The sequence below is a fragment of the Oncorhynchus mykiss genome, chromosome 28 (genome assembly GCF_013265735.2).
Source record: "Oncorhynchus mykiss isolate Arlee chromosome 28, USDA_OmykA_1.1, whole genome shotgun sequence".
Classification (NCBI taxonomy): Eukaryota; Metazoa; Chordata; class Actinopteri; order Salmoniformes; family Salmonidae; genus Oncorhynchus; species Oncorhynchus mykiss.
The window spans coordinates 35,972,884-36,000,382 of record NC_048592.1 but is presented as its reverse complement, the minus strand read 5'-3'; the positions used below and the strand labels follow the sequence as shown (position 1 = coordinate 36,000,382).

General features: G+C 42.9%; 2 protein-coding genes across 4 annotated transcripts; both read right to left on the bottom strand.

Moving 5' to 3' along the window:
- Positions 1-1,559: 1,559 nt before the first annotated feature.
- Positions 1,560-14,868, bottom strand: LOC110509094 (chromodomain Y-like protein). Of its 3 annotated transcripts, none has more exons than XM_036966482.1 (8): positions 14,597-14,868; positions 9,942-10,761; positions 9,037-9,302; positions 8,485-8,657; positions 7,889-8,099; positions 5,872-5,973; positions 4,619-5,303; positions 1,560-4,506 (listed from the first exon to the last, which is right to left on the bottom strand). In XM_036966482.1, exons 1-7 carry the CDS (start codon positions 14,618-14,620, stop codon positions 5,145-5,147), a joined length of 1,755 nt encoding a protein of 584 aa, XP_036822377.1. In that variant the 5' UTR covers positions 14,621-14,868; the 3' UTR covers positions 1,560-4,506; positions 4,619-5,144. The 3 variants fall into 3 exon arrangements, with proteins under 3 accessions (XP_036822377.1, XP_036822376.1, XP_036822378.1); XM_036966481.1 differs by having other exon boundaries at positions 5,830-5,973; positions 14,597-14,867; XM_036966483.1 differs by lacking the exon at positions 9,942-10,761 and having other exon boundaries at positions 5,830-5,973; positions 14,597-14,864.
- A 10,383-nt stretch (positions 14,869-25,251) lies between these two features.
- Positions 25,252-26,997, bottom strand: LOC110508289 (mannose-specific lectin). The gene is made up of 3 exons (XM_021588710.2): positions 26,891-26,997; positions 25,886-25,979; positions 25,252-25,745 (listed from the first exon to the last, which is right to left on the bottom strand). The coding sequence occupies exons 2-3, from the start codon at positions 25,973-25,975 to the stop codon at positions 25,479-25,481; spliced, it is 357 nt and encodes a 118-aa protein (XP_021444385.2). The 5' UTR covers positions 25,976-25,979; positions 26,891-26,997; the 3' UTR covers positions 25,252-25,478.
- Between the last annotated feature and the right edge of the window lie 502 nt (positions 26,998-27,499).

Here is a 27,499-nt window from a genome sequence, read left to right as displayed (position 1 = left end):
TTATGTAGGCCCCAACAGTGTGTGGGCACCGTTTGTCACTTTTATAGTGCAATTCGTGTATTATTTAGTGTTGTGTAGTGGGTTTGCTGGCATGAATCAAAATATTATTTATATATTTTTTGCCCCACCAAGATTTACATGCTAAAATCCCCACTGCTTATGTAAATATTCAGACCCTTTGCTATGAGACTCGAAGGTGAGCTCAGGTGCATCCTGTTTCCATTGATCATCCTTGATGTTTCTACAACTTGGAGTCCACCTGTGGTAAATTCAATTGATTGGACATGATTTGGAAAGGACCCACAGTTCACAGTGCATATCAGAGCAAAAACCAAGTCATAAGGTCAAAGGAATTGTCCTTAGAGCTCCGAGCCAGGATTGTGTCGAGGCACAAATCTGTGGAAGGGTACCAAAACATTTCTGCAGCATTGAAGGTCCCCAAGAACATAGTGACCATTTTTAAAATGGAAGAAGTTTGGAGACACCTCTTACTAGAGCTGGCCGACTGGCCAAACTGAGCAAACGGGGGAGAAGGGCCTTTGGTCAGGGAGGTGACCAAGAACCCAATGCTCACTCTGACAGAGCTCCTCTGTGGAGATGGGAGCACCTTCCAGAAGGACAACCACCTCTGCAGTGCACCAAATCAGGCCTTTATGGTAGAATGGTCAGATGGAAACCCCTCCTCAGTAAAAGGCATATGACAGCCCACTTGAAGTTTGCCAAAAGGCACTTAAAGGACTCTCAAGAGTCAAGATCATGAGAAACAAGATTCTCTGGTCTGATGAAACCATGTGGGAGGAAACCTGGCACCATCCCTACGATGAAGCATGGTGGTGGTGGCAGCATCATCATGCTGTGGGGATGTTTTTCAGTGGTAGGGAGACTAGTCAGGAACAGAGAAAAATATAGAGATCCTTAATGAAAACCTGCTCCAGAGCACTCAGGACCTCAGACTGGGGCGAAGGTTCACCTTCCAACAGGACAACGACCCTAAGCACACAGCCAAGACAATGCAAAGAATGGCTTCGGTACAAGTCTCAATGTCCTTGAGTGGCCCAGCCAGAGCCCGGACTTGAACCCGAATGAACATCTCTGGAGAGACCTAAAAATAGCTGTGCAGCAACGCTCTCCCATCCAACCTGACAGAGCTTGAGAGGATCTGCAGAGAAGAATGGGAGAAACTCCCCAAATACAGGTGTGCCAAGAAGACTCTGTAATCGCTGCTAAAGGTGCTTCTACAATGTACTGAGTAAAGGGTCTGAATACTTATGTAAATGTAATAGTTTATTTTTTATAAATGTGCAAACATAAAAAATAAAAAAAACTTTACCTTTTCATTATGGGGTATTGTGTGTAGATTGATGAGGGGGGGGGAACGATTTAATACATTTTAGAATAATGCTGTAACCTAACAAAATGTTGAAAAAGTCGAGGGGTCTGAACTTTCTGAATGCACTGTATAACCTAACCAACACAATATTACTTTAACAGGTTCAGACCATTTATTTTCACAGCGAGTATAGATTTCATTAATCTATATTTTTAAAAAAAAACACACGTTCGGATTGTACAGCATGTATATTTATATAAGTTCAACTACAAAATAGGTCACATGTATGCAAACATGCTGTACCAGGATTTGAGTCAAGGCAGTTCACACAGTTCTTCAGAAGGGTGAGGATTATGGGATTTCGTACTTTTAAATTAATTTCGTTGCTGTACAAAAATGCAGTCAATTTCAACAACGCTTCTTGGAATCTTTCAACAGAATGAGTGAATTCTGTGTACACTAGACAAGCCTCATCATCATGCTGTGTTAACACACTACAAATTATATATTTTTTTAAATACAGTACATTTCTTCAATGAGAAAAACGTGGAGGACATTACATTAACTAAGCTGTGGTCCAAGTGTTGAAGGCGCCTGCTAATATTTATAAATCAGCATTCAGTGAAACATGGAAGTACGTTAAAAAAAAAAACATCTTTATTTAACTAGGCAAGTCAGTTAAGAACAAATTCTTATTTACAATGACAGCCTAACAGGGCCAAACCAGGACGACGCTGGGCCAATTCTGCGCCGCCCTATGGGACTCCCAATCATGGCCAGTTGTGTGATACAGCCTGGAATCAAACCAGGGTCTGTAGTGACGCCTCCAGCACTGAGATGCAGTGCCTTAGACCCGCTGCGCCACTCTGGAGCACTCGAGGTATGACATGCTTCAGGCATAATTTGGGAAAACTAAGCAAAAAGGACATGTTTTTATGAAAGAGCATCGCCTTATTGATACGCAATACCTCTTCACCTTTGCTTACAGAAAATCCCAACCGAAATACTGACTTCTATCCCTTCTAGAAGAAAAAAAATATGCTAATAAAACAAGCCGACTGGTGCAGTTGCGGCGCTAACAATTTTATACATCTATGCGCGAAGGCCAAAACTGAAAGTGATAACTAAAAATCATACTATGTCCACGAAGTAGACTGCCCCGAGAAGATACTTCACTTTTCAATAAAATAAAATCAAACTGTGAAACAAACCCATGAGCAATGACTCAAAAACAGACACTACTTTTGTCCAAACCATCTCCACTTTAAACATTTAAATATTCATAGACAATATAAATAATGACATTTTCCATAATTCTTTATCGAAATAGGTTGAAGGTAACAGCAGTTGTCCAGATATCGGGATATTGCGATGACATCTGTTACCCCGAGCTCTGCTACTTTTATAAATCCAGTGAAACAAGGAATATGGCCAAATGATTGGTGAGGCCACAAAAACATTGGCCAAGTCAGAATTCATATATAAAAAGACAAATACAAACAAACTGTAGGCGAATAACGGTTTTGTTTTACAAACTCAAAAAGCTGTACATCTTTTTTTCCCCCCAGGGCTATGACTAATGTAAATAGAATGCCTCCACAGCATTTTAGTAGTATCCTTTGCTCAATGCAACAACAAAAAAACAAGGTGAGATATGCTGAAGCTGCAAAAGTCCTATATCCATGGTACTGAGTGGTGAGATTAAAGGCTATTCTCACTGATAATCGCTTCAGATCAGAACACACATTTTGACATTAGAAAATGGGAGTAAAGAACAAGGCACTGCTTTTAGCTAGTACCCTAGCCTAGCCTCGTCACAACTGAGCCTTGAACCGCGTACCCTAGCCTCGTCACAACTGAGCCTTGAACCGTGTACCCTAGCCTCGTCACAAATGAGCCTTGAACCGTGTACCCTAGCCTCGTCACAACTGAGCCTTGAACCGTGTACGCTAGCCTCGTCACAACTGAGCCTTGAACCGTGTACCCTAGCCTCATCACAACTGAGCCTTGAACCGTGTACCTTAGCCTCGTCACAACTGAGCCTTAAACCGTGTACCTTAGCCTCGTCACAACGGAGCCTCGAACTGTGTACCCTAGCCTCGTCACAACTGCATTCATTGTATCAGAATCTTGTAATTGTCTCTCCTTTGCGTGTATGTTTCATGGATGGAATAAATCAGGAGTTGCAGAATATTAAATTAAATTGTAATAAAGTCTTAACTTAAAACAAAAACAATTCTGTTTACTATAGAAACTGTTTGGTGGAAAATCCAGTCCCCCAAGCCAAATAAAACAACAAAAAGATGACCTGGGTGAAATATCATCTACAGATGATATCAGTTAGACAAAAAGTAAAAATACAGTGTTAAAAATTAATCTGACATACTCTGTTCTGGATTCAATCAAAGGCGTGCTGTTCATAAGGCACTGCACTGTTGACAATGAGTCTTTTAAAAGGCCGTTACCCTGACGTTCGAAGATGGCATTCATGGTGAACGCTACAGATGACGGCTCAAGCTTAAAATGACCTTTTTAAGTTAAGTGCAGTACACTTCTCGACAACGCACCTTTTCAATTTAATCCCGGCCTCCATTCAGTTCAAATAGCAATAGGTCCTGTTTTGAATGGAAAGCTTGACAGGGGTCAATGTGGAGAATCCAATAAGCCTCCCATCCACTGGGCGGCGCTGTTTTCCCAAGAGTTCAGAGAGTTACATCTTATTGCAGGCTCCACAATGGAAAGTCGCCTAGGTTTTTGTCAAAGTTTTCAATGTGAACTTTTGTTGTGTCATAAATTCTGATCCATGTTGATACAACATCCCATCCAAATCAATCCTGAGGTGAGTAGGACAAACACCCCACTATGCAAGAAACTTTGTGTATTCATCAATGTCTTCACCTCCTCCAATCCCTCCATCCCTTTCAATCTAGGCCACGTTTAGTTGAACCTATAATGTGGAATGGTATTTTGGGCGGGCCAGGGCTATTGGGTAGAGCAGTGTTTCCCAACTCTGGTCCTCCAGTAGCCCCAACAGTGTTTCCTAACCCTGGTCCTCCAGTACCTTCAACAGCCCAACCCTGGTCCTCCAGTACCCCCCAACATTGTTGCCCAACCCTGGTTCTCCAGTAGCCCCAAAAGCCCAACTCTGGTTCTCCAGTAGCCCCAACAGCCCAACCCTGGTCCTCCAGTAGCCCCCAACATTGTTGCCCAACCCTGGTCCTCCAGTAGCCCCAACAGCCCAACCCTGGTTCTCCAGTAGCCCAACCCTGGTTCTCCAGTAGCCCAAACCTGGTCCTCCAGTAGCCCCCAACATTGTTGCCCAACCCTGGTTCTCCAGTAGCCCCAACAGCCCAACCCTGGTTCTCCAGTAGCCCCAACAGCCCAACCCTGGTCCTCCAGTACCCCCCAACATTGTTGCCCAACCCTGGTCCTCCAGTACCTTCAACAGTACAGTTTTATTGTAGTCCTTGACAAGCATACCTCATTCAACTCATTGAGGGCTTGATGATTTGTTTACAAGTCGAATCAAGTGTGCTTGTCTAGGGTTACAATAAAAATGTGTACTGTTGGGGGTACTGGAGGACCAGGGTTGGGCAACAATGTTGGGGGGTACTGGAGGACCAGGGTTGGGCTGTTGGGGCTACTGGAGAAAAAAAGGTCCAGCATCAACGTCTCAATGGGCACACACACACACACACACACACACATACAATTAATCACACAGATTGCAGATTGAACCGGTTGCACTCCCAGTGCTGTTTGTCTGGTTCCCCCACTGAATGGGGCTCGGGAACATGGGGGACACATGCTTTCCTTAAAACTCATCTATCTTCTTCTGCAGATATTGGAGGATGGAGTCCATCCCCTGCGAGGAGCCCCAAACTCTCTTCAGCGCCTCACACTCGCGTTCGTTGGCCTGCTCCAGGGCGGCCCGGTTTGCATTTCGGACCAGTGCTTTGGACTCCCGCAGGACCTACAGTGCAGCAGAGGCCCCCACCCCACCCGGCGGAAAAACAGGAAAGGAAAATGACTGATGGATATGGATGCATTGAAAGGTTATTGGCATAGACTCCCTTAACCATTCCTTGTGGGACATGAGGTCACTCTTATGTCAACAATGTCTGCACAGACGATTCAGGAGACATTCTGCAACATCCAGATAGTGTGACTTGATCTCAATTCAATGTATTCCTAAAAGCATTATATAATTCTTATTATTATTTATTTTTAAACACACTCTTGGTTCCATTTTGTTTTGGGAGACATTGAAAAGCTAACAATTCAAGTGGCCACTGTTGTGGCTAGGAGAGAGTGTATGTGTATGCATACATATGAGTGTCAGTGACGTGATGTTTATGGTTTTGATGAGACAAAAAACGTGAACAAAAAGAGGAAGGACAACGAGGGCTGGGGAGGGGCCGTGGCCGTACTGTGACTGTGTAGAAATATATATATTTTTTTAAATCTTCAAAAAAATCAAATGAAAGAGGATGACTTACAACTGAATTACAAGAGACTAGCTCCCTAATGCGAACCATCACCTCCTGAGTGAAAGTCCCGGGCCACAGCACCTGGGAGACAAGCCCTTTAGCACAGGCCTCCTGGGCCGTCAGCTTCCTCCCACTCAGCAGCATCTCATTGGCCTGAGAGACGAGGGGAAAGGGGAGGGAGAGAGAGAGAAGAGGGAGGGAGGTTAACGAGCCACTGAACACGACGATTGGCAAGAGTTTTTCTGTTACTCATTTGACAAACTAGATTTCAGTCTTGGAGGTGTGTTTCCTGACCGATTCAGTTTGGTTAATGATGATTGTCCCCTATCACTTCCTCAAAATCCCCAGAATGAATCTAAGATAAAGAAATCTGTAATAAAAATGTTGACATCTTTTGCCGAGGATGTTTTAGTTAAGCAATTTGACATCTAGCTAAGGTGTTTGGTGCGGTATTTCTGAAGTAAAGAAATGTGCAACGTATTGTCTTTTGTAAACAAAGTCTGTGCTGATGGACCTGTCTGTCTCACTGTCTATGCTATTGGATTAGAGAGCCAATCACCGCAGCTGTTTTCCCCATGTTAAGTCAGGTGTACACTACACGATTTTCGCCACCAATTTGGGCTGTTCCAGACAAGTTTGAGATCGGAGATAAAATCCCCATGTCGTTGGCTACTCGGGGGCGTGCGGCCGTCACCGACGCTCGATTCATGTGAATCAGGGACGCAATCTGAGGTCCGATCCTGTCTTTGGGCAGTCCTAGTTAGCCAATGAGAGCTCGCCAGAGAAAAAGCCAGTAAGATGATGACATCACCCAGGATGTGTAGACTCTGGAGCAGGAGCCATGATTAATACTGGTATGGATGTGTAGACTCTGGAGCAGGAGCCATGATTAATACTGGTATGGATGTGTAGACTCTGGAGCAGGAGCCATGATTAATACTAGTATGGATGTGTAGACTCTGGAGCAGGAGCCATGATTAATACTGGTATGGATGTGTAGACTCTGGAGCAGGAGCCATGATTAATACTGGTATGGATGTGTAGACTCTGGAGCAGGAGCCATGATTAATACTAGTATGGATGTGTAGACTCTGGAGCAGGAGCCATGATTAATACTGGTATGGATGTGTAGACTCTGGAGCAGGAACCATGATTAATACTAGTATGGATGTGTAGACTCTGGAGCAGGTGCCATGATTAATACTGGTATGGATGTGTAGACTCTGGAGCAGGAGCCATGATTAATACTAGTATGGATGTGTAGACTCTGGAGCAGGAGCCATGATTAATACTAGTATGGATGTGTAGACTCTGGAGCAGGAGCCATGATTAATACTGGTATGGATGTGTAGACTCTGGAGCAGGAGCCATGATTAATACTAGTATGAGTCTGTACTTGCCTTTAACCAAAGCGTCAAATCGGTACAGCTCTGATATTCACAAGAAATGTTATTCAATTCAAAATGCTATATAGATATTTCAACTCTGTAATGGCAAGCGTGAATGTCTCTGACTGAAAACGTTTACGAGACTGCTTTGGAGCCACAGATCGTTCTAGCTACATTTAACAACCTAAATCACATCATTGTTTTCACGAGACAGCTTTGGTATGGAGAACGAGGAATGAGGAATCTTGTTGTCTGAGCCGGACCGGTTTAGTGTGCACACCACTACGTTCGGGAAAGACAAAACAATACAAGATAGACGGTCGTTTAACGTGAGAGGCTCAGCGATGTTTAGGATTTTTGAAAGTGGTGTACTGTACCACCCGGCATTAGTGCGGGGAAAATGGCCATCCTCAAATCAAAACCCAACCTTCATTTACCTGTTGTGAAGCACGGATACTTTGATTCAAACCCACGACCGCAGCAGTACAATGTGATCTAGAAACCGCTAGCCCACCCCCAAATCACTGACACAGATTAAACCTAGTCCCTGGAGCAAAAAGCAGCTAAAAAAATGCTAAAAGTGCTACACTTAAAAACCAGTTCCCCTAAACAATATCTGTATTGCTGTGCAAAACAACTCCCCCCTCTGAGAATGTGGAGGATTTTCAGCATCAACTCACCGAGGCCACGCCCATGATGCGAGGGAAGGTGACGGAGGCGCAGGCGTCAGGTGTCTGTCCGTAGGTGGTGTACGGCGTCTGGAACCAGGCTCTCTCGTTGGCCCAGACCACGTCACACAGCGGGAGGATGGAGGCTCCGAGGCCCACCGCCGGTCCGTTCAAGGCTACGATGATAGGCTTCTTGAATTGGATGAAAGTGTTCACGAATGTCCTGAGAGGATGAGAACAACAGACTGGGCCTGAATCACCATCTTCTGTGGCATTATTACAACGACTGACACTACAACACAGCATTCTACTCATCTTTATCAACAGTTTCAAAAATAACAGATGATATCTAGACAATCTGTAATTTGCACTGACCAGAGATGAAAAGACAGCCTAATGATGAGCTTCCACCATTTTGTTTTCTTTAATCAGTGCAGATGAAGATAAGGGAGACAAGGAGGATGAGGACAGATTTTTGGACAATCGAGAAATGAGGAAGTTGAGTTATCCTGCCGACCTTTTAAAAAATATATATCTATTTTTCTCCCTTTTTGAAAAATCATCCACATAAAAAAAAATAGAAACAGGAGGTAAGCCTTCTGACCTACCTAATGGTCTCGGCCATCTTGATGCTCTCTTTCTTACGGTCGTCGGTGAGCCGCCTGATGAAGTAGATGAAGTCCAGGCCGAAGCAAAAGAAGCTGCCTACGGCACTCAGTAGGACCAGCTTACTGTCGTCTGATGCCGCTGTGGCCATGGCACTCTGTATCTCCTTCATCACCTGAGGCAGCCAAGAGAGGGAGAGGAATTCAAAAATATGATCCATTTTTATGGGCCAGTTTCCCAGACACAGATGAAGCCTAATCTTGGACTAAGAAGCCCTTTCGATGGAGAATGATCACTGGAAATACTTTTTTTAGTCTAAGGCTTCATCTCTATGTCCAGGAAACCATCCCAATATATTTTTGAAGGACCAGTATTTGACTTTCTTTAAAGAAATGTTGCTTACATTCATCAATTATATTTGACTACCAAATGTTTTGGAAATGTTGGCATAACAAAACTATAAAACTATTAAAAAAAAACTGTCACGTTGTAAAACAATTGTTTTGTCAGGGCAAAGACAGGCAGGCAGAAAGACAAGCAGGCGTATGACTCACGTTGGGGTTGAGTGAGTTGTTCTCCGAGGTCTTGGTGGAGAGCAGGATGTGGGTGAAGCCGTCCTGCTTCTTGACGACGAGGTCCCTGTAGCGATAGGCACTCTCCGTCTGCCGTACGCTGAACCGAAGGCGCTTGTCGAAGACCGAGCGCTGCTCTTCGAAGCGCCGTTTCCCTGCCACTCCGGAGACAGCGGTTACCCGCGCCACGGCGCTCTGCAGGTTAGCCGTCCCGTTGGCTGCCAGAGCCTCCATGAGTGTCGATGTACCTGGTGGTTAAGAAACCCCACATAAGATACAGGATGGAAATGGGAAGCATTTCTGCCTTTCTTAATATTGTCTGTTGTAATAATCAGCTAGATTAACTATCTGGAACAGGCTGAATAGTTTACTGCATGTCATGAGTAGGTCTCAGTGCTTTTCCGGGCTTCCCTTCTGTTCTACTCAACAGTAGATGAACAACGCACCAAATTTGAGTTCATTGATAACGAATGAGTGAACACTGAGACGAAAGGGGAGAAACGGAATTGGCCTGGAGTAAAGATTTGCATGGTAGTGTCCCCAATCACTCCCATCGGGCATTGTGGTCTACATGGACCAGAATGAGAAGTCTGTACCTTCATAAGTCCTCCAACGCTACTTCCAGCAGCATCTGGTCCTCCAATGATAAAACAGGCACAATCAGAGGCAACACAACAATGGCTTCTGCCATTTACTGCTGCTCTAAAATAAATTTGTACTTTTATTTCTTAACTGCATTGTTGGTTAAGGGCTTGTAAGTAAGCATTTCACTAAGGTCACCTGTTGTATTCGGCGCATTTGACATAACATTTGAACGTACAACTACAAGACCTGGGTTCAGTAAACAGCACAACAACAGTTATTGCAGTCTATTGAAAAAGCCTTACCTTTCCCATTGAGGGTGCGTATGGATGCGGGTGTTACGGGGACTGGCTGAGGGATCAATGGGATTTGGCTTTGAGTCCTGGGCCGAGTCCCCATGCGTGCCCTTTCTTCCCCGGGCCCCAGCAGCAACCCCAGAGGCTTTTCCAACAGGGCCACCTCTGGGGGCACAGAGTCCTGCTCCTGACCCCCCTGTTCCAGACTGTGGGCCGCCTCGCTGGGCGACTCTTCAGAGTCCACCCAGCTGCTCATGGGGCTTTTGGGAACCAGGATTTTGATCCCGGACTTGGCCAGGTCCATACTCCGACGCGCCGTGCCCACTGGAGAAGCAGCGGGCCCACTTGTGAAGCTTAGACTAGAAATGGCACAGGTAGTGCAATCACTGTACTTTTGGCCCAAGATAAGCTGCTGTGTGTCCGTTTTGGAATTTGCCAGGCTAGAGTCAAGTGGTGGCAACTGTGGTTGCTGCGGCCGTTTGGAGACGGCCGTAGCTGCTGTGGTGGGCGAAGAGGTGGGTTTCACTAGAGCGTGGCCTCCTGCTCCACTATTGCCGCAGAGTGGCTGAGGCCTGCAGATCTGTTTGCGGGCGTTGTTGCTCGAACTGTGGCTGTGGGCCGTGCTGGGAGAGCTTTGAGTGGAGCGCAGTAAACTGCCGTCTCTCGGTCTTTCGCCGCGTGACTGATTAAAATGGTGAATGAACTCCATGCAGGCGGAGAGGTGCGACTCGGGCTCCCAGGTGTCCCCCTCGTATCCGTACCCCCTCCAGCGGACCAGGTACTCCATCTTTCCCTTCTTGTTCTTCCGTTTGTCCACAATTTTCTCAACCTGTGACGGAATTAAAAACAAAATAGTTGGCAGTGACTAGTCACTAAGTCACGATCAATGAGACCGAAACGTCTAGGCTATATAGCCCACACTGGGCAAATGTTTCTTCGGTATAATGGCGTCAGCAACAATTTATATGTGCATTCCGCTACCTACTAAAAAGGAAAGAAATGCGAGGGTATTTAAAAAAAAAAAAAATCCATACAAACTATCAATAATGAAATGTTAAGCTAAAATCAGCCTGCTTTTCTGTTTTTAAAATCAGGTCCCTACACAGGCTCAGAATCCTGCGATGGTGGGACATTTCCTGGCGACAGTAGTCAATGTAGTGCTTCTGTCATAACTCTTGGGAGACGCTGCTGTGGTGGGCAACAAACTTCCAACTGCAGATATAATGGATGTCCAGCTTCTTGGACTTCTTGTGCAGTACAATTACCAACTGCTATAAAAATGTCACAAGATCCACCTTCTTCACAATAAGCGTATCCAGATCACTTGATTGACGTAGAGCATTTGCAACTGGTTGAGATGCATCTACTGCCATATATCTTCTTCAGCACGGTGGCTTTTTCCCACCTTCAACTCTCTTCACCCACCTCCACTATAGGTGAGTTGCTGTACAATCGTGATCCTTGACACCTCAACCTTTATCCCCCTAACAGGGCACTCTGGGTATTCGGAAAATAAGATCCCTACCACAGTTGCAACATTTTTACATTCACAGACTCTCCAAAACATATTCCTTCCGTCTGCAAACACTTGACACAAATTTTTTTACACTTCTTGAGTTGCATCGGGTTTTGCGCGAACGCTCTTACGACGTATCTCATAAATCCCAAACATTACATAAAGGTGGTAAATACTCAACATCAATAATACAGATTCATTTAGCTCCTTTTTCCTATTCTCTGTACAGAATATTTTTTGGGGGGATTATCAAAATGTCCAAACGGGACACCAGAGAACAACTTTTACCGGTGCCCTGCGTCGAAAATAAAAGCTGTCCACTTCATGTGTCGATCATTTCACGAGCCACAATGAACGCTCCTTCAACTCTTTAGATACACAGGATGCCAACACCAACACCAATCCTGGTTCACACTGGGCTACATGTGAGACATCAGATGTATTCAGTAAAACACTGGGTTCATTAAAAGGCAGTTACTCTACCCAACAGGCAAGTAGTGTGACTCCTGAATAGATGACTTCATGGCTGATTGGGCCTGTTTATTGCATTAGCCTACTTTTTGATATTCCTCCTATCGTGTGTGTGTGTAACCTTTATTTAACTAGACAATTGCAACAGCTTTGATTAAAAAAAAAAATTAGATGTGTGTGTGTATATATATATATATATATATATATATATACACATACACACACACACTCCCCCCATTCAAAAGTTTGGGGTCACTTAGAAATGTCCTTGTTTTCCATGACAACATACATGAAATGAGTTACAAAATGAATAGGAAATATAGTCAAGACATCGACAAGGTTATAAATAATGATTTAATTGAAATAATTGTGTCCTTCAAACTTTGCTTTCGTCAAAGCCTCCATTTGCAGCAATTAGAGCCCTTTGGCATTCTAGTTGTCAATTTGTTGAAGTAATCTGAAGAGATTTCACCCTATGCTTCCTGAAGCACCTCCCACAAGTTGGATTGGCTTGATGGGCACTTCTTATGTACCATATGGTCAATCTGCTCCCACAACAACTCAATAGGGTTGAGATAAGGTGACTGTGCTGGCCACTCCATTATAGACAGAATACCAGCTGACTGCCATTTTACTAAATAGTTATTGCCTAGTTTGGAGCTGTGCTTTGGGTCATTGTCCTGTTGTAGGAGGAAATTGGCTCCAATTCAGCGCCGTCCACAGGGTATGGCATGGCGTTGCAAAAGGGAGTGATAGCCTTCCTTCTTCAAGATCCCTTTTACCCTGTACAAATCTTCCACTTTACCATAGCCAAAGCGCCCCCAGAACATCACATTGCCTTCACCATGCTTGACAGATGGCGTCAAGCACTCCTCCAGCATCTTAATTTATTTTTTCACTATTTTCTACATTGTAGAATAATAGTGAAGACATTAAAACTGTGGAATCATGTAGCAACCAAAAAAAAACATTTAACAAATCAAAATATATTTGAGATTCTTCAAAGTAGCCACCATTTGCCTTGACAGCTTGCACACTCTTGGCATTCTCTCAACCAGCTTCCAACAGTCTTGAAGGATTTCCCACATATGCTGAGCACTTGACACGGCAGTTGGAACCAAAAATCTAGAATTTGGACTCATCACACCAAAGGACAGATTTCCACCAGTCTAATGTCCATTGCTCGTGTTTATTGGCCCAAGCAAGTCTCTTCTTCTTATTAGTGTCCTTTAGTAGTGGTTTCTTAGCGGCAATTCGAACACGAAAGCCTTGAAGTTACTTCAACTCTGAAGCATTTATTTGGGCTGCAATTTCTGAGACTGGTAACACTAATGAACGTATCCTCTGCAGCAGAGATAACCCTGGATCTTCCTTTCCTGTGGCGGTCCTCATGAGAGACAGTTTCATCATAGCGCTTGATGGTTTTTGCGTCTGCACTTGAAGAAACATTAGAAGTTCTTGAAATGTTCCGTATTGACTGATGTCTTAAATGTCTTAAAGTAATGATGGACTGTCTCTTTGCTTATTTGAACTGTTCTTGCCATAATATGGACTTGGTTCTGTATACCACCCCTACCTTTTCACAACAACTGATTAGCTCTGATTGGCTCAAACACATTAAGAAGGAAAGAAATTCCACAAATGACAGGCACACCTGTTAATTGAAATGCATTCCAGGTGACTACATCATGAAGCTGTTTGAGAGAATACCAAGAGTGTGCAAAGCTGTCATCAAGGCAAAGGGTGGCTACTTTGAAGAATCTCAAATATAGAATATATTTTGATATGTTTAACACTTTTTTGGTTACTACATGATTCCATATGTGTTGTTTAATAATGCTGATGTCTTCACTATTATTATACAATGTAGAAAATCAATAAAAAATAAAACCCTTGAGTAGGTGTGTCAACTTTTGATGGTACTAATATCTATATCAGATTTCTATGGCTGTGTCAGCCTATGTTAACTGTCTTGCTGTTTCTAATGTGAGAGCTCTGTGGCTAAGATTTCCAATGTAGGCAATTTAACTACCAGTATATGGCAAACCTGAACGTGATAGAAAGACAATGAGCATGTTGAGTTTGAAACTAACTTTACGCCATTATATCACACGGTCTAGATAAAGGATGGGGCTAGACTTGGCTACCTATAATAATTAGCCAACTAACTAAAGATGGAAAGCATTCACAGATTTGCATATACAATAGTATGTCTGAAATAATACGCCTAAAAATGTTGGATTGGCATGTAAAAACCAAAAAACCTGGCCACAATTGTATGTGAATCATTATTAGGAGTAAGTTACACCTGGAGAAGTGATGCACAATCTGGGTGGAACTTGTAACAGAGTGGAAAGTACAAAAAGCTCACTAGTTAACAAACTTAAAACTGGCCAAGAAGACAACAGACCCCGTGACTATCGCTGCCCGCATCTAATCACAACAACAACAACATATCTAGCTAATCACACAGCAGCTCCTCATGCTAATAAAATATGGACTTCGACCTACAGTACTACTCTAAGCAGGCAACGAGTTTATGGGCTGACATTTTATATGAAGCTAATGTTAAGTGGCTTTCAAGGCAAGTAGCTTGCTAGCTAAATACACACACCAACAAAAAACAAAACATTTCAGATAACGCTAGCTAGCAGTCGATAGTAGCTAGCTAACTCACCTCATAAAGCTCTTCCGAGGCCATTATGAGCAATGTATCTCGCCGTTTGGCTATCAAAACCTATTTTTGGTTTGAAGGCACCTTCTTCTCCTCAAGATGTAATGAAGCCCGATTTAGGTGTCTTTGGACTACGCCCAATCCTCGTAACGTTATAGCTATATTGGTCCTCGGTGTGCTGTGCTGTGATGTGCTGTCCAGCCCAGCATGTGAACTTTTTTTGTCTGGGGGTCTGTGTCCCCGAACTAGTTATTTTTGCGCTCTCACAGCTGCGCATATTTTGCGCATAAGGATGCGTTTTTTTTGGGAACCTAGTCAGACTGATACATAGACAGACTGCTGGTTGCTCACTGATGCACAATATATATACATTTTTTTTTCTCTCTCGCTTCGGTGTATATATGGGAGTCAATGTTCAATACATTAGCCTTCCTAATCGACTGTTTGATATTGCCCTTTACAATTGTTGGGGGATCACACATGACATCCTTTCCCTTCTTGCTTTTTCATATGCTCTGCACTGTATCAGTGATGTCTTTGACTGTATAGACTTATGCATTAAAGCCATTTTCATTACTTGACTTAAACCTTTCATGTTGTAGTTACACAGGCCTATACATTACATTATTACATTACACGTATACATCTTACATGTAGGCTTTGTGACCTGAAATCCTTCATACAAAAGGCACATACAGTGGGGCAAAAAAAGTATTTAGTCAGTCACCAATTGTGCAAGTTCTCCCACTTAAAAAGATGAGAGAGGCCTGTAATTTTCATCATATGTACACTTCAACTATGACAGACAAAATTAGAAGAAAAAAATCCAGAAAATCACATTGTAGGATTTTTAATGAATTTATTTGCAAATTATGGTGGAAAATAAGTAGACCTCACAGACCTGTAACTTCTTATTTAAGAGGCTCCTCTGTCCTCCACTCGTTACCTGTATTAATGGCACCTGTTTGAACTTATCAGTATAAAAGACACCTGTCCACAACCTCAAACAGTCACATTACAAACTCCACTATGGCCAAGACCAAAGAGCTGTCAAAGGACACCAGAAACACAATTGTAGACCTGCACCAGGCTGGGAAGACTGAATCTGCAATAGGTAAGCAGCTTGATTTGAAGAAATCAACTGTGGGAGCAATTATTAGGAAATGGAAGACATACAAGACCACTGATAATCTCCCTCGATCTGGGGCTCCATGCAAGATCTCACCCGTGGGGTCAAAATGATCCCAGAACCACATGGGGGGACCTAGTGAATGACCTGCAGAGAGCTGGGACAAAAGTAACAAAGCCTACCATCAGTAACACACTACGCCGTCAGGGACTCAAATCCTGCAGTGCCAGACGTGTCCCCCTGCTTAAGCTAGTACATGTCCAGGCCCGTCTGAAGTTTGCTAGAGAGCATTTGGATGATCCAGAAGAAGATTGGGAGAATGTCATATGGTCAGATGAAACCAAAATATAACTTTTTGGTAAAAACTCAACTTGTCGTGTTTGGATTACAAAGAATGCTGAGTTGCATCCAAAGAACACCATACCTACTGTGAAGCATGGGGGTGGAAACATCATGCTTTGGGGCTGTTTTTCTGCAAAGGGACCAGGACGACTGATCCGTGTAAAGGAAAGAATGAATGGGGCCATGTATCGTGAGATTTTGAGTGAAAACCTCCTTCCATCAGCAAGGGCACTGAAGATGAAACGTGGCTGGGTATTTCAGCATGACAATGATCCCAAACACACCGCCCGGGACAACGAAGGAGTGGCTTCGTAAGAAGCATTTCAAGGTCCTGGAGTGGCCTAGCCAGTCCCCAGATCTCAACCCCATAGAAAATCTTTGGAGGGAGTTGAAAGTCTGTGTTGCCCAGCAACAGCCCCAAACCATCATTGCTCTAGAGGAGATCTGCATGGAGGAATGGGCCAAAATACCAGCAACAGTGTGTGAAAACCTTGTGAAGACTTACAGAAAACGTTTGACCTCTGTCATTGCCAACAAAGGGTATATAACAAAGTATTGAGATAAACTTTTGTTATTGACCAAATACTTATTTTCCACCATAATTTGCAAATAAATTCATTCAAAATACTACAATGTGATTTTCTGGATTTTTTTTCTCATTTTGTCTGTCATAGTTGAAGTGTACCTATGATGAAAATTACAGGCCTCTCTCATCTTTTTAAGTGGGAGAACTTGCACAATTGGTGGCTGACTAAATACTTTTTGGCCCCACTGTATCACCGCCTGGTAAGGCAACTGCACCTCCCTCAACCGCAAGGCTCTCCAGAGGGTAGTGCGGTCTGCAAAACGCATCACCGGGGGCAAACTACCTGCCCTCCAGGACATCTACAGCACCCAATGTCACAGGAAGGCCAAAAAGATCATCAAGGACAACAACCACCCGAGCCAGTGCCTGTTCTCCCCGCTATCATCCAGAAGGCGAGGTCAGTACAGGTGCTTCAAAGCTGGGACAGAGAGACTGAAAAGAAGCTTCAATCTCAAGGCCATCAGACTGGTAAACAGCCATCACTAACATAGAGAGGCTGCTGCCAACATACAGACTCAAATCACTGGCCACTTTAATAAAATGACTTAATAAAGGTATCACTAGTCACCTTAAATAACGCCACTTTAATAATGTTTACATATCCTACATTACTCATCTCATATATATATACTGTTCTATACCATCTACTGCATCTTGGCTATGCCTATCATTAGTCACTTTAAGTAACGGCACTTTAATAATGTTTACATCTCATATGTATATACTGCTATATACCATCTACTGCCACTTGCCTATGCTGCACGGTCCTCACTCATCCATATATTTATATGAACATATTCCTATTAATCCCTTTACATTTGTGTATATTTGTGTGTATAAGGTAGTTGTTGTGAATGTGTTAGATTACTTGTTAGATATTACTGCATTGTCGGAACTAGAAGCACAAGCATTTCGCTACACTCGCATTAGCATCTGCTAACCATGTGTATGTGACCAATAACATTTTATTTTATGATTTGGTGCTGAACGCTCAGCTGTAGTCAATGAACAGCATTCTCACATTGGTGTTCCTCTTGTCCGGGTGAGAGAGGGCAGTGTGGAGTGCAATAGAGATTGCGTCATCTGTGGATCTGTTGGGGTGGTGTGCAAATTGGAGTGGATCCAGGGTGTCTGGAATGATGATGTTGATGTGAGCCATGACCAGCCTTTCAAAGCATTTCCTGGCTACAGATCTGAGTGCTATGGGGCGATAGTCATTTAGACAGGTTACCTTGGCGTTCTTGGGCACAGGGACTATGGTGGTCTGCTTGAAACATGTAGGTATTACAGACGGGGTCAGGGAGAGGTTAAAAATATCAATGAAGACACTTGCCAGCTGGTCAGCCAATGCTCTGAGTATGCGTCCTGGTAATCCATCTGTTAACCTGTTTAAAGGTCTTACATCAGCTACGAAGAGCGTGATCACACATTCGTCTGGAACAGCTGGTGCTGTCATGCATGGTTCAGTGTCGCTTGCCTCAAAGCAAGCATAGAAGGCATTTAGCTCATTTGGTAGGCTCATGTCACTGGGCAGCTTGCGGCAGGGTTTCCCTTGGTAAATCCATGATAGTTTGCAAGCCCAGCCACATCTGACGAGCGTCAAAGCCAGGGTAGTAGGATTCGATTTTAGTGGCGCTTTGCCTGTTTGATGGCTTGTCAGAAGTCATAGCGGGATTTGTGTCCGGAATAGTGTTGCACTCCTTGAAAGTGGCAGCTCTAGCCTTTAGATCAGTGTAGAAGTTGCCTGTAATCCATGGCTTCTGGTTGGGATATGTACATACGGCCGCTGTGGGGATGATGTCGTTGATGCACTTATTAAATTAAGCTGATGTGGTAAAATCCTCAATGCCATTGGACGAATCCCGGAAAACATATTCCATTCTGTAGCTTAGCATCCGCTTCATCAAACCACTTCTGTTTGAACTATCACTGGTACTTCCTGTTCTTGCTCGTAAGCAGGAATCAGGAAGTTAGAGTTATAGTCAGATTTGCCAAATGGAGGGCGAGGGAGAGATTTATATGAGCTTCTGTGTAGATTAATGGTGATCTCGTAATGAGATAAAACAGATTTCAGTTTCCCTGAATTAAAATTACCAGCCACTAGGAGCACTGCCTCTGGATGAGCATTTTCTTGTTTGCTTATGGCTCTATAAAGAATTTTAAGTGCGGTCTTAGTACCAACATCATTTTGTGCTGGTAAATAGACAGCTACAAAAAAATATAGATGAAACCTGTCTTGGTAAAAAAAAAAAAAGTATGGTCTACACTAGCTTATCATGAGGTATTCTACCTCAGGTGAGCAGAGCCTCGAGACTTCCTTTAATATCAGAGATCATGCACCAGCTGTTGTTAATAAAAGACACATCTCCCCCTTATTGAGTTTACCCGAGGCTGCCGTTCAATATCTCACTTTCTCTTGTCATTGTATAAAACACACATTGGTACATGAAGTTTCGCCATTAGCTGGAAGACCATGTCCTCTTTTCTCAGCGGAGGGAGGGAGAGAGGAAGGACAGTGAGATGGGTGAGAGGCCACCTTACCGCTGCTCCCTCCCCACAGACTGACCATCAGATGCAGGTCATCAGTCCAGTAAAAAAAGCTAATTATTATGCTCACTCAGCTGTGCCTCACAAGTAATACAGCAAATGATCTATTACCTGTGTGATCGTATACCTAACATGTTGAAATATAATTTCAAAATGGTCTCAGAACAACACTGGCAGGGCAATTCAAGCGTAGTGATAATGTGTTGGGCCTATAGCCTACTGCAAAAACCTCATTGCTACATAACTGTTTTTAATTGGTTAATGTTGCATAGATTTATGTTAATTAAGTCATGTTCATTTAAAAATAAATCTGAGCTGTACATCTCGGCTTGCATATTAACTCATTGTGATCTACATTCAGAAATGGTTGGTGACCACTGTACTAGGCTATTCAAAATCAAATACACATTCACTATCATTTCAGGCTAACTCTGAAGCCGCCCTGCACAATCAATGAACCAACAGCATCTACTAGACTCTCTAGCAGACTCGTGGATCGAAAGTAGTGCTATCAATAAAATTACATTGACGCCAATGGCAAAATCAGAAAACCATTAACATGACGTCAATAGAAGAATTTCTTTAAAAATCTAGGGGTTATTTAGGAGCGATTTGGGGGTGTAAAGGGGCAAGATTTGCATACATATGGAACGTTCATTCATTTTAGGGTATTATTATGGAGCAGGACCATTCAGAGAAATCAAAGAGTTGGTTGGTGAATCGGTGGTGGTCAAACCTGCCTCCCCCGACCCACGCTCAATGACCCAGCCTCCCTAGACCCGGGATCCATGAACCAGCCTCCCTAGACCCGGGATCCATGACCCGGCCTCCCTCGACCCAGGCTCCATGACCCACCAGCTGCCCCCCCCCCCCCCCCCCTCGCCGAATATGATTGGACCAGACGTCAAATTGGCGATGTTGGTTGGTTCGAGTTAATCGAGACACATTCGCATCCCCGTTGGTGGCTTTTGGTAGCTTTTAGGTATTCGAGACAAGCTAGTCATCGGATTGGCTGACAGTGTCAGTGATAGAGTCTAGCGCTAAAGCCAATGGATGCAATAGTGCTGTATGGCCACCAGATGACGGTATTGGAACAAAATTAACAAGAAGTCAAAGGAAGAATTAAAAAAATTATATCTAGGTGTTATTTTGGATATATTTTGGGGAAAATATGGGAAAAAAATACAGATAAACTGCCGTTATGATGCAATTTCCTCAACAACTGACTTGATATTGAAGTCAATGGGATTTAAAAAAACAAATATTTTTTTATGGGTAATATTAGCGGGAAAATAGATGTACCCCCCCCAAAAAAACATTACATAGAGGGGCAAAAAGGGTCAGGAACGCTTCACGAATTTTGCGTGTCATCCTCTGTTATACGTTTCTTAAAGGCCCAGTGTCCTTATTTAACATGTTTTGACATTAATAGTAACATGTTTACATCAAGTTCATTTCAGCCATCTTTGGGGGCCCTGTAAAGTCTGTTAAGGTGCTCCACGAGCCCTGTGGCCGCTCTGAGCCAGGGAATCTTCGTTGCTATCTGTTGCTTTTTTTGTTGCAATCTTTGGCTCACCTCATTGGCTAGTTAACTTTGTCGCATTTTTGGGGTGCAGAGACGGATTGGTCATGTTGCAAATTATGCCACCAATGAGATTCTTATCTGTTGTTCATGTCCCGCCTCCCCCCAAAATCCACAGAGAAATTCTGGACAGTTCTCAATCATTCCAAGTAGTTGTGAGAAAGATAGTCGTAAAGGTAACATTAGCTATATTTCATCCCGGGTTTTCGGAAAACACAGTTGTGTATTTAGGTGAATTAAGGTGAGTTTCATTCGTTGAGTTACTTGAAAATGATTATTGTCGCTAGCTAATAACGTGTAATAAATGGCAGTAATAATTGATAGTTAGCTGGCTAACTAGTTAACGTTATTATATATTTAGATATTCAGCCAATGTAGTTCACTTACAGTGTACTATATATACAACGCACACTTGTCAGCTAGCTAATGTTATATGTAGAATCAAATTGTCCTTTAACGTTGTATGGTCTCTACTGTAAGCAGCGTAGCTATGTGGTCCACTGTGTATTGCTGTCAACAAATAACAACGTATGTGTATATGTGTGAATAACCGCTCTTAATGAAAGGAAGAATGGATTATGATCACACCCCTGCTTTCCGCTTGGAGCCCTCACCTTGAGGGCATCTGAAGAGGCTGCCAGGGTTGCCAGGACCATCCAGGAAAAAGAGTGTACAGGTGTCGTCTGGGTGCTGAAGCCACGACAAGTGAAAGCGAAGGCAAAGGCTTGTGTGGTCGCCAGAGGGGGTGACCCGTATGATAGCCGACTGGTGGACAAGTGAGAGTGCCATGAAGTTCGGCAAAAATACCGTGGTCAAACCTTCAAGTGGCTGCTATGCCACAATGTCGGCTACGCCGTCATGGTCTTGGCTTCTCACCAGCAAGAGAGGGAGATGGGGGACACAGACACGTCACCTGAAATGGCCAACAAGGACCGGTTTGACTGGTACTCTTTTCCTTAAATAGGTGTACAGTCGTGGCCAAAAGTTTTGAGAATGACACAAATATAAATTTTCACAAAGTCTGCTGCCTCAGTTTGTATGATGGCAATTTGCATATACTCCATAATGTTATGAAGAGTGATCAGATTAATTGCAACTAATTGCAAAGTCCCTATTTGCCATGCAAATGAACTGAATTCCCAAAAAACATTTCCACTGCATTTCAGCCCTGCCACAAAAGGACCAGCTACATGTCAGTGATTCTCTCGTTAACACAGGTGTGACTGTTGACGAGGACAAGGCTGGAGATCACTCTGTCATGCTGGTTGAGTTCGAATGACAGACTGGAAGCTTCAAAAGGAGGGTGGTGCTTGGAATCACTGTTCAACGTGCCGTCATCATTGCTTTGCACAAAAAGGGCTTCACAGGCAAGGATATTGCTGCCAGTAAGATTGCATCTAAATCAAACATTTATTGGATCATCAAGAACTTCAAAGAGAGAGGTTGAATTGTTGTGAAGGCTTCAGGGCGCCCAAGAAAGTCCAGCAAGCGCCAGGACCGTCAACTGCGTAGTCTGCCACAAAATCAACAGCATAGTCTGCCACACTACTGGAGTTTTCACATAATTCAAGAAGTTTACTGGCCGCCTCTCTCCCGGATACCGGAGAATCAAATACCTTCCTAACTTCTGCCATGAAATCCTCCAGGTAGTGGGAATGGAAACAGAGCCACGATAGCAAGACAGACTGCCCATTCTCTGGGGGCTAGTCCCAAGAATATGTCCATTTCCAGGAGGACAATCAAGGCTCCAACGTGAGAAATGCCACCCCTCTTACTAAAGGATTTTGTAGGAACATTGCCTAGAGTTGGCAGAGGCCTTGTGCTTTTTAAAGAGATTTTATTAATCCTAATTGCACAAATACATGTTATGTGAAACTCTAATCAAGAGGAAAGGCATTTCATATTATACAAATTAAAGGACATTTAATAATTGTTAATTTCTTGAGCTTTGTGTGCTAGATCATGCTAATTATGTGTGTTTCAAAAAGGAAACCCCGAGGTGTGACTGGATATCACTTTGTTTACTATCCTGCAATGTAATCACCCCACAGTAAAATGATTTACATACTGTAGATTGCCTTGTGTTACACCTTGATTAAAAGCAGATGTTAGTCAATCACATCCATTGATAAATAACATAAAATTTGGCAGGTAGACCATTAGGGCCAGGAGACTTTCCACATTAGGTTGCTTAATAATTGCATGGAAAAACCTCTCTGGTAATTTCACCCAAAAGAGAATTTATTTTCCCCCTAATGGCTGAAGAGTTTTAGTTTTTAGATATTCATTCATTAATTTTTGTTTCATCAGACCATTTTATTATACATGTTAGAGCATGTTTGTTTCACAGCTTTTCTTTACCCTTTCTCATCAGTAACAGTTTCACATCTTATTTTCATTATCTTCTCTTGTTATACATTGTTATGGCATCCGGTGCATGTATTCTGGCAAAACCCCGCTTAAAATGTGAATGTTGAAAAGAGATTAGTCATTTAAAAGCATCTTTCATTTTTCAATTCATATAATTCATCTTCAAAGTTGTTTATGCTTTATTTCTGTTGTTCTGGATAAACTCTTGTCAGATTTTGTTAAAATTTTCAGTTCACATATTTTGTTGTCTTTCAAACTTCAATTCATTTAAATCTTTGTTTTCCAGACATTTTCACATGAAGTTTCCAAAACTCTTATCCTTTTTAACCATAGTAATTACTGACTTGACAAAGGAATGTCAACCATTCAGTCTTCCAGAGATTATACCTCTTATTTGAATAGTGACATTGCAGAGAATATTGAAATGTGTTTTGTAATAAATAATTCAGTTGACTTGTTTTCACACTTTTTCTACGATGGGAATGCTGGTGGTCTGGTCATCATTGGGAGGTAGGGGTGGGAGGGGACGTAATCAGGGAAGGGCAGGGTCATCTTCTTCCTACTTGCAGTTGGACTGTGGGGAGTGGTCGGTGTACTCGCTGTCTGCACTTTTTCGTAGGTGTCGTCTTCATCTCTCATCTTCACTGTCGGTCTCGCTGTAACTTTCTTTCATATCGCAGCTCGAGGGCTGGTGGGAGACATCTGCTTTGGAGCTCTGGTGGTCGACATTCCTGGTTCCATCTCTCTGTGCTGGGATCACTCTCTCACAGTCCCTTGACCAGCAGCTGTGACATCACGGTAGTGGTCTTGCTGACTGTCTGGGGTGCTGGGTTAAATGCTGTGGGCTCTCTCTTCGTCAGGCTTTGGGTTAGATGCTGGATCTCTTCTTGCTATGTAAGACACTTGACAATGGAAGAAGGTGAGCCCTTCACCTCCACACAGGCTGCACATGCCTCCAGTCTCTTGGCATTCGGGATGGACAGTCCAATCTAGGTAATGTGTGGGTGGTGTAAACTTTTTCCACTTCACAATAATGTCCCTGACAGTGCCCAAATTAATATTCAATGAGTAATACATTTCCTTGTAGCCTTCTCCTAATCTTTGCCTTTCAACAACCTTATCTGAGTTATTTTGGCAGTTTCTTCCTCATATTTTGATCTTTGCTGGAAATTCACTTAATGAAATTGGGACCATAGAGAAGTTCTCCCTATGGTCCCCATTTCATGAAGTGAATTTCCAGCAAATATCTTCTCATTGGTGTATTTAAATATTTTGAACCACTGTGATTGGACAGCTGCAATATGTAACTTTTTGGGTGACCCGTCAAAATTCACATAGAAATTTACGTTATAGATCTGTCATTCTTATTGAAAGTAAGTCTAAGAAGCGGTAGATCTATGTGCGTTATTTCTATGCTTCCCATTCTTACGTTTTTTTAAACTTTCGGTTTGGTACACCAGCTGAAAATACAGTATTTTTGGTAATGGGAAATATATATTTCACAGCGGTTTAGATGGTACAATGATTCTCTACCGTATCCTTGCTTGTTTTGTCACAAACTGAAATTAGGGGAACTATTTGTGCTTTTTCAAACAGGAAAAATAAATGTTGTGTAAGTGACTCGTTTAGGTTTGCCATGACAAAGGGTATGAAGACAAGTCCAGATTTCTCAGTAAAAAAAAACTATTCTTCCACTTTGAAAGTGTGGAGTAGGTTGTGTCGATCAGTGAAAAGGAATCCCAATTTAATGCATTTTTTTTTATTTTAAGGAAGGAAAAATGTGAACTGCAGGGGTGAGTAGACTTTCCCTGGTGACTGTATTTGTGACTATCCAAAATGTAAGTTTTATAGCCCTAACATTAACCGTTACCCTAGCAGGCTATTATTTACATATATATATTTCAACATGTTGATAGTATCTGTACTTCCCTACAGATGATCTATCAAAATAAAGTATAACAAAGTTAACCTAATGCTTTCCTCTTGCCAACTTTATGAGATCAGTAATTGCTTCATGGAAAGGATGCATTTTTCATCGGGCCCATCAAATCAAACAGACCACCATCAGAAGCTAAAAAACATGATTCACAAGACAGTTTTGTGGCATTTTTAAAAGGTTTATTGTATAATAATTTCACTGTGAATCAGATACATTAAGGCTATGTTTTAATAACCACACTAGCATAACACTTACACAAAGCATGCAAAGCACATCGCTTGATTTCTAAGTGGTATATTAATGTGGATATTTGAACACAGGCATTTGACTGACGGTACAGATGTACAGAGGTCATCTTCTTTGATGCCCGTTTGGACCGAGTCAGGACGTTTACTGCTTGTGACCCTTGGAGGAAGAAGAGTTCCACATTTCTTCTCCGTCCTTCTCAACGACCAGGTTGCCGTCGTTACGCAGGTACACGCGGCACATCTTGAACCCTTGAGCCTGGCTCTTGGTTTGCCACATCATCTTGTTATCCCTCTTGTACATGACAAAGTTGCTGTCATCTTGCATGCACAGGCGGTAGGCGTCGCGCTGTCCCGCGGTGTCAGAGGACCACATCTGCCTCCAGCCATAGATGACGAAGTTACCGTCCTCCTGTGCAGATGACATAAAGGGTTGTGGTAAGGAATAACAAAAAAAGAAGAAGTTTTACCACAGTTTGGGAGACACTGTCCTGGTTCAGCAATAGCTGACTTCAGATTACATACTATATCTGTATCTGTAAATGTACCTACCTGGAAAACTGCCTTGTATTCCTTGTTATTGGACCACATGTAGTCTCCCTTACGCATCTCATCATACTTGGACATGTAGTTCCTGCTCATGATTCTGAAATAAAGAAGAAATAAATAAAACTCTGCTTAGCAAAAAAAAAATACATCCAGCTAACCTTTTCTAAATTCCTAAAGCAAATATTCCCATGGCAAAAATCTGTAATATAATCACTTTTGAAATAGTAATATAATGGCCCATTCACCTATCAAATGGTGAATAGCACTCTTTATTTCCTCCCCAATTTCATTAATCTTAATTAATCTCAGTTAATCTTGTCTACACATCGCTGCAACTCCCGTACAGACTCGGGAGAGGTGGAGGTCGAGAACCATGCGTCCTCTGAAACACAACCCAGCCAAGCCGCACTGCTTCTTGACACAATGCCCATTTAACCAGGAAGCCAGCCACACCAGTGTGTCGGAGGAAACCCTGTACACCTGGCGACCATGTCAGCGTGCACTGCGCCCGGCCTGCCACAGGAGTCACTAGTGCATGATGGGTCAAGGACATCCCCGGCGGCCAAACCCTCCCCTAACCCAGACAACGCTGGGCCAATTGTGAGCCGCCCCATGGGTCTCCCGGTCGCAGCCGGGACTCGAACCCAGAATCTCGAGTGGCACAGCCTTAGACCACTGCGCCACTCGGGAGGCCTGACTAGCACTTCCACTCAGTTGAGGCATCCTGACTGTTGGCAAGAGTTTAAGTGGCCACCAAAAGACATTTCAGTTTTGAGCAAATTCAAAATCACTACTTGGCGTTATCACCTGTAACACAAAATATAACTTAACGTAGAAGGTGTAAGAGTTCCCACATCCGTTTTCAGCGTAAAAGGAAGCTAGGTTTAATAAAATGGCTGTATCCCGGAACACCAGACAATTTGGTTGTTGCCAAGGCTACACAACATACAGCAGGAGACATGCTATACCCAGAAACTCAAGTTGCTAAACTCCTGCTTTGATACTCACAGTCCGTGTGGTTCAGTAGTTCAGTGGATCAGATTGATGAGGCTGGAGGTTCCAAATGAAGTGAAGCTGGTAAATAAACGTCCTCTTTTATACCCACTGAGGAGAGGGTAAAGACGGGGGGGTGTGATTGGAGGAGGAGACTGGGGCTGAATGGACACTGAGATGCACAAGACAACCTTAAAACACGTGCTAGTTAATTTGACTGGAATCTTGAAAAAATAAAATGCTTTTACAGTTTGGATTAGATTGCCTAGATTAGAGTTAACTTTCATCTGGTGTATCTGGCTGGACACATTGACAGTGCTAAATACTGATCTGGCCTTGTGATCATTTTAAAGTTCAAAGAGTTTAAAGTTACACATTTTTGATGGTTAAGTGTTCCTCTGCATTGCGTACGTATTAGCGACTAATTAGCCCTTAAATTCATTGTAAATGATTTAGCCAATGGTAACGAGTTAGCTGTTAAGCATAGCTTTTAAGAAGCATTCTACATAGATAAGTATCGAATCTTGATTGAAAATCATTGTTTCAACACCATCTACCTTTTTTAAGGCAATCATTATGTTGTTACTTTGAAGTGATCTATATAGGTTTTCCAAGAACCTTGCA